The sequence below is a fragment of the Nannospalax galili genome, unplaced genomic scaffold (genome assembly GCF_000622305.1).
Source record: "Nannospalax galili isolate Female #2095 unplaced genomic scaffold, S.galili_v1.0 scaffold1362, whole genome shotgun sequence".
NCBI lineage: Eukaryota > Metazoa > Chordata > Mammalia > Rodentia > Spalacidae > Nannospalax > Nannospalax galili.
This window is the reverse complement of record NW_008347579.1, coordinates 309,161-327,517: the sequence shown is the minus strand read 5'-3', so window position 1 is coordinate 327,517 and position 18,357 is coordinate 309,161. Positions and strand designations below refer to the sequence as shown.

The 18,357-nt window shown below is 38.0% G+C and overlaps 1 protein-coding gene across 2 annotated transcripts in view; it reads left to right on the top strand.

Annotated features, from left to right (window-relative positions):
• Positions 1 to 10,424: 10,424 nt before the first annotated feature.
• Ccdc172 (coiled-coil domain containing 172) overlaps positions 10,425 to 18,357 on the top strand; it is a 93,338-nt gene continuing 85,405 nt past the window's right edge. For both annotated transcript variants that reach the window (XM_029568916.1, XM_008844312.2), the window contains exons 1-3: positions 10,425 to 10,509; positions 10,959 to 11,102; positions 11,325 to 11,410. In XM_029568916.1, coding sequence (XP_029424776.1) covers positions 11,024 to 11,102; positions 11,325 to 11,410 — 165 coding nt within the window. In that variant the 5' untranslated portion in view covers positions 10,425 to 10,509; positions 10,959 to 11,023. The remainder of the gene's footprint in view (positions 10,510 to 10,958; positions 11,103 to 11,324; positions 11,411 to 18,357) is intronic.

Below are 18,357 nucleotides of genomic sequence, written 5' to 3'. Positions count from 1 at the left end.
TTGATTTGTTTGTTCGTGTGTTCTTTAAATTTGTTGAATTCCTTGATCATGTTTATGATTATTCTTTTAAATTCAGTGTTCTGGGTTGTCTCTAGGGGGTTTCTCCTTGTAGAAGTCTTCTACAGGATTGATGGAGTTTGGTGGAGACATAGTGTTTTGGCTTTCTTCGTTGTGAATTTGGCATGTGAATCTCTTTGTTGTTTATGATTCTGACAGGAGAATTAAGTTGAAGTATACTTCTGTTTGTATTATCGGAGTGCCTAGATCCTTTCCTTATTGGTTATGTAAAGCTGGTTGGTACAGGTTTCAGGTTCTCTCAGGTTTTATTTTGGAGGGAACTGATGGCTTCAGATCAGCTATTCAGGAGCTCCCACAGAAGCCTAAGTCAGGTTCCAGTCAGGTACACTTAGGGTCCTTCTCAGGTTTGGGCCCCACCACGTGGAGGCAGAATCTGGGCACTCTCACGCACTCCCTTGTTTTCAGCCCCTATACCAAAGGGAGGCCAACTGTTGTCATCTTAAAATGTGATCATTCCCTCATACGACCCTTTAGAGTCTTCCGACAAATTTTGAATAACATCCAAATTCCTTGCAGGAGTTTGAGGCTTTAAGCTCTACACAACTGGGTCCTGACCCTTTGTGATGATTCCATCTGTGAACAAATCCCACCCACTTCTTCATCGTGCAGATTCCACATCTGCCCAGTATAAGGAACAGCTGGGGCATAAATGTGTTGTCTACACTGTAGTAAGTCTCTACCACATACCATTAAGTTAGCTACCTATACTTACTGTGTAAGTGAACAAACGAATGTGTGTATTCTGTTTCTTGCTGCTCCCAAAGAACTGGTTAGTGCAGAAAGCTCATTGGTTTTGTTACTGTGGCAGGAATCCCAACATACCAGGCCCCCAAGAAACACTTACTGAGTGATGCCTGCAGTTATAAGACTGGTTAGTACACAAAGCTCATTGCTTTTGTTACTGTGGCAGGAATCCCAACATACCAGGCCCCCAAGAAACACTTACTGAGTGATGCCTGCAGTTATAAGACTGGTTAGTACAAAAAGCTCATTGGTTTTGTTACTGTGGCAGGAAGCCCAACATACCAGGCCCTCAAAAACCACTGCGTGATGTCTGCAGTCAGTTTCTCATGGAGGCACCTGAAGGCTATAACGCCACTCTCAAGGCACACAGTAGCTAGTACATCTCGTAAACCTTCCAGATAGGCTGCCAACTAAATGCTGGGATGGAATAAAAGAAAGAAAAGGTGTTTGGTCAGTTACACAAAACACCATAGCTGCACTTAAAGGAGATGGAAGCACATTTTCTGAACTCTGTGGTAATCAGCTTATACTGTGAAGCAGGAGATTTGAATCTCCTTGTCTATTCCCAGATGAGAACATTATGTTTCATTTACAGTCACAGCCTCCTGGACAGAAATATCATATTTTATGAGTAATAGCATCTGTAAGTAAAATAAAAGACATTACAAAAGAAAATGAAAGCATTTAAAATACAACGATTACTGAAGTAAAATCATCTTTAGGACATTTTTCTGACAAGTTCTCTTAGGCTTTATTAATTTCATCTAAGAATATCACCATGAATCTTTTTTATGACTGTTTGGATCCTGTACACACAATTCTTGCATTTATTCACCAGAGGCTAAACCACCATACTGTGTGGGATCTCAGCTGTTTCCTGCTCTGCTCTGGGTTACTGTGTTGGAAAGGGAGATGGGAAAGGTTAGATGAGTAAACATATTTAGAAACGTGCACATACACGTTTTATAAGTGGAACGATGAGCTACATGAAGCACAGAACCATGAGAGTCAAGTGAGGAAGATTTGTAACCTCCTCAGCCATCCCAATATTTAGCAATATTTCCTTATAGTCGTCAGGTATTAAGTTTTCAGTCATTTTTTCATCCTGCTCATTTCTTCCTCAGATCTACTTTCTATTACCCGTGAGATATTGGGGGTATTCGTTTCTTAGTGAGCTTTTTGTTTAAATGCAAATTAATTATTCCCTTGCGCTCTCTTCCAGAGTTTTTGATATTCTATTATCAACAAGCCTGCAATGTCAAATAAAAGATAAGGTTTATGAGCCATGTACGCTGCGATAAAACATTTTGAGCTGTCTGTGGCGTTGTGGAGAGAAAATAATGGCAGTGTCTGGATTTTATAATGTAACACTGTTGCATTAAGGCCACTAAGGTCACTTTAAACATGGAAAACAAAGTAATTTTATTCTGATAAATGAGTAATTTAGCAAAGTGTTTTAAGAAGAAGTAGAATTTATATTCTACCTACTCACATATAGGTAAATATGCATATTGAAGTTTTTCAAATTTTCGAGTCATTATGAATAATTTTGAGAAAGTAAACAATATTGCAATATGAAAATTTCCCCAATTTTCCAAATAGTCATTATCCTCTTAAATGAATAAAAATGATCATTCATAGAAATTGTAGTATGAAATTAGTTAAGAATATAATGTGTTGTTTAAATTTTGGTTTTGCAATTTAGTCAATTGTGTGCCACAATGCCCTGCCTTCAAATTTTTTATTACATTTATTCAATTACTTATTGTGTGTACACATGCATTCATGCATACATACACACACACATACACATGCATGCCACAGCATGAGTGTGAACATCAGACGATAGCTTGCAGGAATTGATTCTCTCCTTTACCATGAGTGTTCTGCAGACTGAACTCAGATTATCAGGCTTGGTGGCAAGTGCCTTTACCCTCTGAGCCATCTCGTTGATCCTATATTAATCACCTCAACAAGTAATCAGTAAGAAGAGAAAATTCTTTAATATTTCCGTTAGTCATTTATGTAATCCCAATGAGCTTTATTGCCATGGGAACTAGAAGTTGATACACACTGATTACGAGCTCCTGTCTTATTCATTCTTACCATGCCAAGTTCCTGCTTGCCTCACATGGAGTATCCACCTGGTAAGTGCTCATTAAACAAACGAATTATACATAATGGAGAATAGGATTTCCAAGTTTTGTTTTGTTTTTATTTTCTGGGACTGATCAGTTGCTCTTTTCAGTAAGACAGCTGGAACAGCTTTTCTGGTCCCTGTGCTGTGGTCTGGGCTCCACCACGTAAAACTCCAAGTCTAGTAAGCTAAAGATTCTTATGTCAAATATTTTCACTTTTAATGACATTTTTAACTGTTGGAATTTTTTCATGTATTATATTTTACAGGCTCAAAGGAAGCTTGCTTTTCTTCATCAGTGGTTAAGAATAGACAATGTAGGGGTCCACAGAGATGGCTCAGTGGGTAAAGGTGCTTGCTGCTGAGTCTGATGACCTGAGTGGGACCCCCAAGCCCCACATGGTGAAAGGAGGAGGCCATCTTCTTCTAGCTGTATTCTGATCCCCATACACATGCAATGGCACATGTGCACCCCCATAAATGCATAAATAAAATGTAATTTTAAAAAATAAAAAAAGGAAAAGAATTGATAATTTGGACTAGGGATACATCTCAGTGGCAGAACATTTGCCTAGCATGTATCAGAACAAAAGTTCAAAAGAACTGGAAATTTGTCTTTATTTCTAGCTTAGAAATTTAGATTAAAAATGAAATAAAAACTTTTAAGCATTTTCATATGTACATGTTATTTTAGTGTGTGTGTGTGTGTATCTCCATGTGCTTCTCTGTTCAGTTACCTACGTACCTGTCTGTCTATTTATCATCTATCTAATCTCCAGAATGGAGAAGGGTCCCTGCATTGGATGGATTTCCCCAAGCTGACCCTGAACTTTGACTGCTACATGTTTTCCTCTAACTCTTACAAGAATGCTCTATATAGATAAAAGAGGAGTTGCTTGAACTAAACTTGTAGAAGGATACTGATAAAACAAATAAGACCTTTCATTAGAACAGAAGAAACCGGAGGGGAATCTAAACTTAACTCTGATACCATGTGTGTGACCCTAAGGAAATATGTAACTCCCTGGCCTCAATGTTAACACCTATAAAATAAAAGGATTAGACAATGAACTGGGGATATAGCTCATTGGTAAATGTTTGCCTAGCACCTTCAAGGCCCTAGATCAACCCCTAACATCAGAAAACAAAGGAAAAAAGATTATATAAGATTTTTCCTAAAGCCCCGTTAAACCACTGAAACATTCTGACTATAAAGTCAAAGCATTAGTTTCATTTGAAAAAAAAAGTTAGATCATAACTATTTCCACAACTTGATTTTTTTAGGCTTGTTATGAGTTGAGTGGGTCCCTCAAAACATATTGAAGCCCTTACCTTCCAAAGTACCTCAGAATTGACTGCATTTAAAAGTGAAACATTTGAAAACATAGTTTAAGATGAGGTCAGACCCTTTATCCAAAATGATGATATCCTTATAAGGAGAAGAGAAGAGAGGGAGAGGGAGAGTGAGAGGGAGAAGGAAAGGGAGGGGGAGGGGGAGGGGGAGAGGGAGAGGGAGAGGGAAAGGGAGGGGGCACACATATACAGGGAGAATTCTAAGTGACAACAGAGGCAGATAGAGCAGTTCTGTGTCCACAGGCCAAGGAATCCCAAGAGTTACCAGAAAAGCTCAGAAACTGGGAAGAGACTAGAAAGAGATTCTCTTAAGAGCATCCAGGAGGATCCAACTGTGCCTGTTCTTTCATTCTGGTCTCCAGGCTCTACAACCGTGATAGAATAAAAATTTCTTGCTTTGAATCACCTAGTGTGATACTATGTCAGAGAATCCCCCAGGAAGCTAATATAAATATTGAAAACACAGTTTTCACAGATTTGCATAGATTTTGATTTTATCTTTACACACCAGATACACGGCTGGTTGAACAGTATTTGCTACAAGGCAGTCACGATTTTTCTTTAGGTCATATTTCATTTTAATTCAGATTAAAATACAGAGTAAAGGTGCATTGCATTACTAAACCCAATCCACATTTTAGAAGTCTGAAAGTGTCTTTAAAAGGTATTAATTGATAATAAAAACTTTTTGAGGTAATATAGCTTCCCTTTAAATGAAACAGATGCTGAAATAGTTTCATTTCCTCTAGCCTTGAGATTTTAGAGAACATACAAAGAAGTTAAAAGTTCCACAAAAGGTCAAACACAGAGAATAAGTGAATGTGAGGTGTCCAGCCATAAGTGACACATCTACAACACAACTTCTACACCTAAGGCTCAGGGGACAGAACAGGGGATAGAAATAATATTAATGCATCTCTCAACTCTCACTAGCGAAGCTTCCTCATGTGATTAACCCAGAAAGTCACAACTGGTCAAAGTGCAGAGAATAAGAGACTGCAGAGTGCTTATCCCTGAATAGGACATCTATATCAAATCTCTGTACCCAGGGCTCAGGGACCATTGGGGAAGAGGGGGTAGAAAGATTGTAAGAGCCAGAGGTGGTGGATACAAGGAAACAGTATTCCAGTGTTCCTGGGAAGTTACTCATATGAACTTACAGCAATGGTAAGAGCATGCACAAGGCCCATGCAAGCTCAACCAGACAAAAATCCCAGCATAGAAGTGGGTAAGTGGGTAAGAGGCCCCAACTTTAGCTGAGGAATCATTGGCAACTGACAGCTACTGGAAGAGGGAGAGCTGGTTTTCTCTAAGGTTATGACACTGGATAGGTGAGCCAGGCCCCAGTGGATGGACCCACATCGAAGTTCATTTGGGGACGCAAACATGGCTCAATAAGCCTTAATGTATATGACAGAGTGCAAGAAATCTAATGGGGGTGGGGAGGGCCTACAAGAAGGGTGTGGATAGGAGAGGGGGTCTAAATACGATCAACATATATTGTATGAAAAATTTAAAAACTTAATTAAATATTAGTTTTTAAAAAATTAAGAAGTGGCCATGCATAGTGGCATGTGCCTTTAATCTCAGCACTTGGGAGGCAGAGGCAAGCAGATCTCTGAGTTCAAGGCCAGCCTGGTCTGCAAAGCGAGTTTCAGGTCAGCTGTGGTTACTGGGAGACCCTGTCTCAAAAAGACCGAAAAAAAAAAGTTTAAAAATGATGGTGATTAGAATTCTGATTCTGCTGCCTCCTTGCTCCTGTGGGTGCTGTGGATAACTTAGCTCTTCTCCAGTCCTCCAAATAGTAAAGCACTGTTCTCATAGGGTTATTGTGTTCATTAAGTCATTCATGCCATGGGCTCTGATATTTTTTTGACACAATTGTCTGAATATTTGTGTCTTCCTCTCCAATTCATTTGTTAAATTTTAACCCCTACTGAATGAGTTACTTTGGGGAGCTCATTAGATAATGAGGGTGGGGCTCTTGTAATTGAAATTAGCGTCCCTATGAAAAAGACTTCACAGTGCAGGTTAGTCCCTCTGACCCTGTGAGGAGGAAGAGAGTAGCTGTCTAGGAAACCAGCTCACACTGAATTTGCAGGTACCTCAGTATTCAACTTTACCACTTCCACATCTTTGAGAAATAAATTTCCAATTTTTATAATCTACTCAGTTTGTGGTACTTTGTTATAACAGTCCAAATGGATTAAGACAGCAAGATATTCAAAACAGGCAAAATGGCAGTCTCATTATTTTCAATGCTTCTAACCCAGTGCCATGAATTTATTATATAGAGCAGTTGGACATTCCATTCACTCACCTGCTCAAAAGTATTAAATAGTCTTATGTCATGCACATGACAATGCTAAACGTCTTACAAATATTGCTCCCATCTAATTTTCTGCTTTTTCCTTCCTTCTACTGAAAGTCTAGCTTCCTTTTAAAATATCCTAGTAGGTCTTCCTAGATTGTCTATATCAGACTTGTTCTCCCCTCCCCACTGAATTTTCATAGGAGAAGTGTGACAGTCTTATATACTGTTTACTCGGAAGTTCTTTGTGTGACCTCTTCCCTGTTTAATAGACTATGACCTCCAGGAGGGCAGGGCTGGCATCTTTTCAACTTCGTATTCTCCTTGGTACCCAGGAGAGGATTTCACACTTAGTAGACACTCAATAAATGGTTGTTAAACTTGGTTGCACCCACATTTTTTTTCTTTATTGTAGATGCCCCAAGAAAAACATAAAATAAATGAATTACTTTTCTTCTTCCCATTGAAATATATATGCCCTGGGCTACTGGGTATTTGCAAACCTGGTTTAGAACTTAGGGAAGTCATCAATCTTAGAAAGGAGAGGAAATACATTTTAAATCACAAGAGCAATATATTCTTATATAAGGCCTTCTAGCAAAGCAATTATTGATGACTCCATAGCCCAGGTGCTAGTGTGATTATAGCAAAAGTCTGAGGGTGAAAGACAATGAGTGATCTTAACTTTTATATTCCATAGGTAGGCTATTCAGTAAAACATGTACAGATGGAAAGTTTAGATCTGAGAATCATATGTGGATATCATAATGTGAATAATTGACTTTCTTTCTAAAAAACATCTGCTGAAACATCTGAAAGCAGTTGTTTATGCTGCTGCCAAAATGCTGAAAATATAATAATTCTCCAATGAGATTAGAATTATCCAGGGGAAGAAAAATGTTTTTTATGTAGCTCTGTTTTTATTAAATCTTGTTGTTGTTTTTCTAATATGGCACATAGGATATGTTCAATAATATTTGCTGAATGAATGCTGAATGAAAAGCAGAAACTCATTAAACAGTTGTTCAATGAATCATTTCCTTTTTTTAGACTTAGAAGATACATTTTCAGAAAATAGTGTGCCCACAAAGTTTTATCATGTCATATACCATTTTTATTTGGCATAAATTTAAATAATGCCACTCTTGCTCTGTACATTATGAGATGTAATCAGCATACATGGCAACAAGAGAAAAACAATCTTAACACTACATAAAATGTATGACTAAAGCTGGATTTTAATATCTTAATATGTTACTTTTATTCATTATTATGAAACATGTAAAATTTGAATTGTGGGCTTGTATAATTATGCTTGCTTCAATAAACAAAATTAAAATTTAAAACCCTGTTAATGTCTGTAGTTGTAATACCTCTAAGAAGATTCTAATAAAATTTAAAAGCACTAGAATGTTCTGGGGTGTGAAAATGACTGAAGAGCATAAAGATGCTCTCCCTATTGTCCTTCTCTTGAAATTACAGCAGCTCTCTCTTCTACCTCCTGTATGAGTGAGGCAATCAGGCTTCCAGAGGCTGCCCAAATTTTGCTCTGCCAAGTTTCAGTACTGATAGAGCATGCTAAATAATAAATGGAATTTGAGTATAACTAATAAAACTAGAATGTTAAAAACAAAACATGTTTTTGAAAGCCAGCCTCCCTGTGAGGGTGCTCCCTACACAAGTCCACAGGAAATAATTCTGAAGGGAGTGATATTAATTAGTAATGTAATTTATCTACTGGAAGCCCTTTCCGTTGATGGCCACTGTGGTACAATTCAAGAGCCTCCAAATGAGTTTCAAAAAATGATTTAAACCATAATCAGCTTCACTTTCCATCCTTGAATAGATATAATAGGTTTATTTCTGTATATCTAAACTATGTACATGCATACATAAAATGGAAGATTGTGAATTGTAAAAATCTATTTAAGGCCAGGCGTAGCAGCGCAGGCCTTTAATCCCAGCACTTGGGAGGCAGAGGCAGGAGGATCTCTGTGAGATTGAGGCCAGCTGTAGCTACAGGTAGACCCTGTCTCAAAAAGATATGTATAGATAGATAGATAGATAGATAGATAGATAGATAGAGATATAGAGATATATTCACTTGACAGAGTGAAACTTGGGCAGCCATTGCCTCACACAGGAGAGTGTAGTGTATGTGTGTGTGTATATATATATAATGTATATATATAATGTATATATGTATATACATATATATGAAGAGCTTTAAATGAAACAATAAGGGCTTATAATGTAATAAGAGAAAAAATATAGCCAAATACAAAATTGAATTCATGGCTTCGAATCCCTTATTTCCTGGTTTCAGTTCTCTGCCATGTATAAAGTATGCAATCTTCATAAGACAGAGGTTCAAATCTTGATTCAGCTGCATTCTAGACCTTGTGCATGATGTTGGACAAACTGCTTAGCCCTCACTGACCCAATCTTCCAAGTAACAAAAACAATAATTTCACAGATGATGACTGAACTAAATTGTTCACTGAATTCAGTTTTTTCATTGCTGCGCTTTGTGCCTAGTTTCCTTAGCTGTATTATGAAAGATACAACAAAAACCACGTCAAAAGGATATAGGCTGCTCGGAATAGTGCTTAGTAAATATGCAGCCCATTACCTTACATAATAACCATATGAAAACATAAATACTGAAAAAACATTATTACTTATCCACAATATAACTTCGACTTTATAAATGAAAAATTATTGACAAGGAGGGTTACTCAAAAGACAATAGGCAAATTTTTATTAATAATTGCTTCTGAATATGCTTGCAGGTAATTCTTTTCCACTTCATTACAGCTTTTCTGAAAGTTACAGCATTGTATTTTATGCTGACATGATTTGATTGAAATTCAGGTAGAAAGTTGGGAGAGGTTAAAACTTATAACTGATTACACAACAGCATTAATGAAACAATAATTAAGCCTATTGTGTGACAAAAATTTGCATTTATCTTATTTTACTTAATTTTAAGTACATTTAAGCTAGAAATAACTTTTTAAAAACATCTTAACCGGTATTCTATTTAAATATTTTATTTATTATTATTATTATTTTATGTGTATTAGTGTATTGCCTGCATGTATGTGAGTGCACCCGTGTCGTGCAATGCCACAGAGGTCAGAAGAGGGCTTCGGATTCCCCTGGAACTGAAGCCAAGGACGGTTCGTAACCTCCATGTCGGTGCTGGAAATGGAGCCCCGGTCCTCTGTAAGAGCAGTCAATGCTCTTTCCCCCTGAGCCATCTCTCCAGTCCCTAGAAGTAACTTTTAAAAAGTGGAACCAATGTCAATTTTACATTCAGAATAAAGTCAAATATTTATAGTGTCAATATTTTGATCTACGAAAACTGAAATTTTTTAATTAAAAAAAAAAAATCTCATGCAAAGATTCCAAAGGTGCCTTTCACATTTAAGTTTTCATTAGCAAACACTTTGTTCTCTGACACACATTGTGCAGACACTGAAGTGTTAATATTACCGAGGCTTGATTACAAAAGGCAATGATTAATTTCAAAGTAGACAAAAAAGATATGCCCTGATTACAAAGGAATGATTAAGGAGAAATGTCAGACGTTGCACATTTATAGCAGTCTTTGCTATCCTCAGAGGATAAGACTTGACAAAAGTTTATATTTAGAATCAGGGTACTTTGCACTTTAGAATACTGGGTGTTTGTGTCTTGGACATTGGGCGCCCCACCTCAATTAGGGCCTAAAACCGCGGAGCGGCAGAATGGGTGCAGAATGGTCCCAGCAAGCTCCCGTACTTTACGTTTTCCCCAGACGCAAGGTCCACGCTGCCGCCTCAGCTGCCTCCTCACTTGAACTCGGCACGACGAAATAGTCTGACCCTGGTTTTGTCAGCAGGTGTTGTTTTTAGCACACTTTGGGAAAGGCTGTAAGCCGGGGGCCTGGTCCAGGGGACACTTGGCTTAGGGGGGCCCGGGCCTGGCCGAGGGGAGCCCAGGGCCTGGTCTAGGGGAGCCCAGGCTTCCGGGGAGCCTGGGGTCTGGTCCAGGGGACACCGGGCTTAGGGGAGCCCGGGTCTGGTCCAGGGGAGCCCAGGGCCTGATCTAGGGGAGCCCAGGCTTGGCCCGGGGAGCCCGGGGTCTGGTCCAGGGGACACCAGGCTTAGGGGAGCTGGGGGTCTGTTCCAGGGAAGCCTGGGGCCTGGTCCAGGGCAGCCACAGGGAAGCAGAATGGCGAAGCAGAGACGGGGCTAACCTGCCAGGGTTTGAGTGGGCAGAGATGGGAGCTCGAGGCGGGCCTAGCTGGGAGCAGTCCTGGAAGAACCCTTCTTTATTCTCCTTTCTAAGATCCTCAGATGCGGCTATAAAATATTAAGGGCGAACAAAGGATCTGCAGGAGCCAGGCCCCCGAGATGAGTTTAGAGTCCTTTTTTCAGCACATCATCTTCACTGAGCATCAGGCTGAGAAGAGTCGTAGAGAGATGCGAGAAGGTGAGGTGCTCTGTCCTTTTGGCAGGGGCGGGGGGGGGGTCTTTGCCTTCTGGAGATGGGTGTTTGGGGCAGAAGAGTGAAGGTCCAAGGTCCAGAGCTGTTAGGGAAGGAGGTTTGCTTTCCATCTGGCAGGAAAGACAGTTGAAAAGGCACGTGCCAACTACGTCTGAGATGGGGACCTGAGAAAGATGGATGCGATCAAAGATTTAATTTGTATTGCAGTAAGGTCAGAAATAGCCAGATGTCGTGAAAAAGTTAAGCAAGCAACGGAGGCACTGAATGAAGAGAAAGTCAAGTTGGAAGCTAAGGTATTGATACATAAAGCATGCTAAGTATTACTTGGGAAATATCTGAACTTGACTTTGGGGAACATTTTACTGTTTAACCTCTTGTCCCTCAACTAGGAAGATTATATACTGTAGTTCTGTGTTGACTAGTAATATTTAAAGTTTTGAATCTAATGATAGCTTCAGTTTTAATAGGAACTTGCCCTAAGAATCTGACATTAAGTAACAAAGAATTGACTGTCCATTTTGTGGGATGGTTGAAGTTTTTTAAAAGAGCACAATGTCATTGAAAGAATAATTGTTCAATAAGTAGCTGGTGCAGTATATAAATTTTGAATAATGAATAATTTAAGTGTGCTGTGTGGTTGTAATGGATTGAATGTATCTTTCAAATGACTCTCTCTGCCTTTTGCTTTTCAATTCTCTACTACGTTGTGAACATGTCTCACCCAAAACCATTCTTTTCCTGCTAGCTTCTCTCTTCTGCAGCACTTGTAAAGTTGTGGGTTTTTGTTTTTTTTTTTTAAATAGCACAAAGAGAGTCTGATAGCTTCTTGAGGAAAGATTTTGAAGTGTGGGTAGAATTTTGGAGAGGCAAAGAGAAATAGGAGAAAACATTTATAGTAGTGGGTAGGGCATGTTGGGAAGGAAATCCGGTCCAAAGCAGAGGACTAGGGTGTAGAATGGGAGAAAAGTGTTGCCAGTTGATTAAGGAGAGATATGATAAACGTGCTTTTAGAAAGATTTCTACAGTCTGATTAGGAGGAAGGGAACAGATAGTGAAGATGGATGTCAATCCAGTACATCATGTTGAAAGCCTCACTGTGGGAAGGAGCAGATGTATGGTTTCAGTACCTGAAGATGAATTAAGTGAGCAGTGTGCATAGGTAGTCTGTTTGAGCAAGTCTGTTTACTCCAAATATATCTGTTTTAGCTTGCCACTGTGAGGAATTTTCAATTTCCATTGTGAATAAACCAATCCTGGCGCCTTTGCCACATGGTGAGCTTCCAATCTTTTTTCCACATCTTGCTCAAACGTCATCCATAAAAGCCCTCCCTAGACATCTCTGTACAACTCTTCTTTTAAATTACAATGCACACTTGTGTTCACAGCCCCTGTTACTTTGAGAGTGATATATCTGAATATTTTTCCTATCCATCTTTATTCTCATTGCATTTGTTATTGAGCAAACACTGTGCACACAGCACCCAGTGTATTCAGTGGACACTAAGTCTGATAGCAGCGGAAGCCTTTAGACTTCTGCTGAACAGTGTGCATGTCTATGGGTGGCATGTTATTTTTCTATGTGTGTGCCTTTTATAGTGTGCAAATCAGATTACTGTATTTGCTCATTTATTATGTCATTGTGATGAAACATTAAAAATCCTTCTGAGTTTTTTAAGAGTATACCTTATTAACTATAGTCATCCTGCTGTGCAAAATAGAACCTCAGAAGTTATTCCTCCTAACTGTAACTGAGGACTGATTGGCCAGCCTTTGCCATCCTTCTCTCTCAACTAAGAAACTGGCCATCTTTTAAAATAGAAAATAGAACTCTTGTTCAGTGAGCCCCTAGCTCCTATTTTGCCTATGAGCAGAAAAGAAACTGTCTCCTATGACAGTGCTAAAAGTGGTGGGATGGGCAAAGCATGACAAAAATGTACCTTTCTTTTCCCAGTAAGAAGCATTAAGGTACTTTGAGAACTGGCAAGTAGAAGCTAACAGAAGTAATAGGCTACACACACACAAAGACGGACAGCAGATAAGTACATAGACACACGTGCATGCACTCACACACCCTCAGGTCTTGTGCACCTAACAGTGTTTGTATGTTGGCACTATTCTAAAGACTGTGTTACCTCTAACCCTAACAGGAATCCTGAGAGAGGGTTCCAACATTAACCCTGTTTATAGGTGAAGAAGCTGAGAGGTTAAGTGACTTGTCCATGGTATAGAATATAAAGCCAAATAAACTACCACAATAAAAGTAGCAACTGAGTAAGGCAAACATTTTATTAAAGTGAATTTCTTGAGCTAATCTTGAACATTTTTCATGACATATAATAATACATCTGAAGCTTTACGTCTGGGACAGTATTGTTTTAAAGGTCACTTATGTAAGTTTTTGTATAAAATGCATTTTTCTGGGATTGGAGAAGATACTGACCTGATAGATAGTAAATGCTTTATTTTAAATGAAATGTTTGCTCTTTGTAATGTTTCCTTTGTAAGAAAAATTATTACTCTTTGTAATATTTTCTTTATTAGCAGCCTATTTATTGAAAAATGAAAATGTGATGTTGATGTCACATATAAAGAAAATGCTGATGTGATTGTTTGTACTAGAGAGAAGACACAACAGCTCTCTAATATTGTTTAGAAACATTTGTTGAAATTACCAATTAATATAGGCTCATAAATGTGTATTGCTTTTTAATCAGCTCTTGTACATGGGTAATAATATAATTATATCTTACTAATAAAACTAGCATATGAGGGTCACAGTTCATACAGCACTAATTTGTAATTGAAGTAATTTGATTTATAATTAGAGTCAAGATGGTATGTGTATAAAGATTTAAAAGTGGAACTACAGTTATAATGTAAATGACTAATGGGAAGAACTAAAGAAGTAATCATAAATTGATTCCTTGTGTCTTTTTTCTCAGAGTTAATTATATGTCTGCCAATAACAATGAAAATATATTTACTTAAATATTTGACTTGGCATTTATTGACCCATTTATCAAACAGAAGTAGCATAAAGAGAAGAACATAATTTAAATAGGGCAGTGCTTAAGCTGGTCTACATTCATACATTTGAAAAATATTTGGGGCATTTGTTTAGGATGTTGCTTGTGGTGAAAAATACAGTATTCTTTCCTAGTCTATAAAACCCAAGTAGCACATGATTACAGCTTGAATGGTAGCATTTTCCTTTCAGGGTTCGATGAGTCCTTTAAAATACCTGGTTCAGAATCTTGGATTTCATGGTGTGAGTACTTTGTGATTTGGATAGCTACAGTATGCCTTTGTGTATGGAAACAGAAAGATGAGAACCTGCTTTGGAATTAACCTGTATACCTGTATGCTTACCTATATACCTGAAGCTACTGGTAGTCAAGAAAGATTTCATAGCAAATTAAAAGGACTCATAGAACTACTGTTTCTTCAAAGCATCCTAAAAAGTTTCTTATATTTAAAAATTGGCATGTAGGGACAGGAGAGATGGCTCAGCAGTTACAAGCACTGGCTACCCTTGTAGAGGACCTGGTTTTGGTTCCCAACACCCATATGGCAGCTAATAACCTCCTTGACTCCAATTTCAGGGGGATCCGATGGCATCATCTGGTCTCTATAGGGCACTCACACAAGTGTGAGCATACATATATGCAAACACATATACACATTAAAAATAATCTTTTTAAAAATTGGCATGTAATTATAATTTGATCATTTAATTAATTAATTTATTTATTTATTTTGTCTATTTGAAGCAGGGTCTCCCTGTAGCCCCAGCTGTCCTGGAACTCACTATGTAGACCAGGCTGGCCTTGGACTCGCAGAGATCCACCTGCCTCTGCCTCCCAAGTGCTGAGACTACAGGTGTGCACCACCACGCCCAACTTTTGGCATTTAATTTTTATAAACATGTGAAACAATACTGTGCCATACTCCCTTGAGAGAAGATAAATGGAGGAAAAGATGAGGTTATTTTATTTTTTTCTGTTTTTAACTTACTACATAAATATCTTAATAATAATAAAAAATATTTTATTAGTTATAAAGAAAAAAACATTGAAATGAAGTAATAAAACATCTACATTTTTTATTTAAAATGTAGGCATTCTTTTTTGCAATTTGCAAAAGTAAGGAACCCTCTCAGAACAGCTTGTAAAGTCATCTTTAGTAGGAAACAACAAAATCATGTATGATTATCACTTATAATATTGAAATGGAGTTTTTCAATTGGGGTGGTTTTATTTTTAAATTAATGTATTATCAAAAAAGTAAATCCTGCCTAGATTTAATTTTATTGTTGACTAAAAGTCACTCAAAACATGCAAGAAAGAAGACTTTTACCAGCTTAGGGTACAAGTATAGAAATTTGTCTCAGAGTGACTTAAATAATACTGAGAAATTATTGCCTTGTATAACTGGAAACCCAGCATTTGACTCGGTAGCTTTATCTGTTGTAAATCCATTGAGTTGCTTACAACAAAAATTTAGTCATTGTGACTTTACTACAGAAAGGTTCTTTCTCTTTTTTTTTTCGGGTAGTAGGAAATCTGGATCCGTTTATTAAAACTTCTCAAGAAAACCCTGAAATCCAGCATAGTCTCCATTTTGTACCACCACCCTTAGTCCATCCGTATCAAGTACTACTCCCTAGGTGGTATATCTGGACTACAGCTTGGAAAGGACAAAGAGTGAAAACTGAAGGTTGTCCTCCCTCAGTCTACAATTGTTCTAGGGAAAGAACATCTGCTTCAAAGATTTAGGCCTGTGTTTCCAAGGACTAGAATTTTGACATGTGGTCAATATTGGCACATGAACTTGGGATTTTTGTTGTTGGTAGTGGTGGCTGGTTGGTAGGTAGGTGGTTAGTTTTTTGAGATAGGGCCTCAACTGTCGCCCAGGTTGATCTTGAAGTTAACATGTATCCTTGAACATGTGATGATCCTCTTGTCTCAGCCACCTGGGACTACAGGTGTGAACCACCATGCCTGACTTTAAAAAGTATACTATTGGGTCTGAGAGATGGCTCAGCAGTTAAGAGCACTGGTGCTCTTGAAGAGGACCTGGGTTCGATTTGCACCCGCGTGGTGGCTATCAACTGTCCATAACTCCAGTTCCAGGGGAGCCCGATGCCCTCTTCTGACCTCTGTAGGCATTGCATGACACTAGTGCACTTACATGCAGGCAATACAGTCATACGCATAAAATAATGAAATAAAAAATATTTTTAAAAAAGTATATTTCCCTGAACAAAATAGGAATTATATTACTAAAGTAGAATAGTATAATGGGTGGTCTTCTTGTTTTCTACATAGTTACTAATAACTCCTGGGATAATGTGCTTTTTTCTTCAAAATAGGAGGGAACAATGTTTCTAAAAATTACCTTTGAAAGCAGCGATTTTTTTTTCCCCATGCCTTTCTCACATAGATGTGGTTTTGTTTTGTTTTTTTTTTTCTCCCATCTCATTTCTGCACTGTGCCTGGCTACCTCTGAAGCAGTAACTGGTCTTTCAAGTTCAATGGGCTGCCTGGGGATGGCACAGGTTTCAGAAAAACATTAACTAGTTAATAAGGAAAGGAGGACGCATGTCAGAGAGGCAACCGTAGTGTCTATGGACAAGGTTTAGTGGTTAAGATCAGAATGGTCATGCAGAGAGGCCCTATTGTTGGTTGAAATATTTCAGGTTAATTATTGATCATGCTTTATTGTTTGCTCTTAGTATAATTTATCACATATGAGAAAGCATAATGCAAGATTTCCCCTCTGTGTTGTCTCTCGGTTAAGAATGAATTATTCTTTCCTATCCTTTAAAAGGCTTTCATATTATGAAATGCACTTTTATGCCAAACAAAAAGTGAGTGGTAGTTTGGGATGCCTGGAGAAATCCTCTGAATTGATAAAAAGGGAGGCAAAAAGTGACTTAGTCTCTAGTACTTGGAGTATGACCTCAAAATTCCAAGTACTAGATGTCATTGTAAAACAAAAAACAAAAAACCAAGCCCACTTCATAATGTCTTGAAAATAATTGAATGCCAAAATGTAGTGGGCTAATGCAAGCAATCTGTGGAAGTTTTGTAAGTATGATAGCATTTAAGATCTGCAGAGCACAAATCTACCCTGTGGGGGCATATATAAATATAGTCAGTGTAATGACATTCATGGGGATGATAAACAGCACAACAAAGTAGTGATTATCCCTGGGACGGTAGAAGATAACTGCAATCAGGGAAGGGTATACAGGGCACTGAAGCTGTGTGCAGTGCTTTCCTTCTTAAGATGAGGTTGGAGACACAGTTGCTAGGTCACTTTAGAAAATAAAAATATATTCTTATGACTAGAAAGCAGTGATTTCAAGTCTCTTCAAAAGGTTGTGTGGTGATTCTTAATTCTAGAACATTTCATCATCCCAGAAGGAAACACTACACTTATGGGCAGTTACCTTCTCTACCTGCTAAGCTCCACCAGCCCTAGGTTCCAGTTACCCTATTTCTTTTCACCTCTGGGTGACACAACAGGAGACAGCTTGTGACTAGTTTCTATCACTTAACATGCTTTGAAGCCCATCTGTGTTGTAGCATGTTATCAGTATTTGATTTACCTTTGTGGATGAACAGTGTTCCGTTGTGTATATACACTTTATTTCGTGTGTCCATCAGTTGACCATTTTGACTTTTAGTTATTTTGAATAACACTGCTGTCAACATTAATGTGCAAATGCTTGTGTGAACATATTTTCAGATCTCTTGAATATCCCATCTAGGAGTGGAATTGCTAGGTCATATGGGAACTTCAGGGTTTTTTAAAAAATTATTTATTTAATAACCATATAATTAGAAGAAGCATTTCATTATAACAGCATAGACATATTCAATAACAATTTCCAGAGCTAACATGCATCTCTTTCAAAATTGGCTGTAAATTTTTAGGTATATAGTTGAATTAATACAGTTACACGATACTGTACTCTGTCCAAACCCTATGAGACATAAACCTAAATGAGGTTTTAAACTTTAAAAAAGATCTCCATTTCATTATTAAAATACAATTTCATATAGAAAAATTGATTTTTAATACAATTGACACTAAGATGCACATGCATTTCTAATCTCTATATATCTGATTATTACTAGTCACAGTCACTTGCTTTCTGAGCTTCTAGGCATCTGAGCATGGATATAAAGTCATCAGGTAGATTTCAATGGTAATGTTTTTCACATCTACTAAT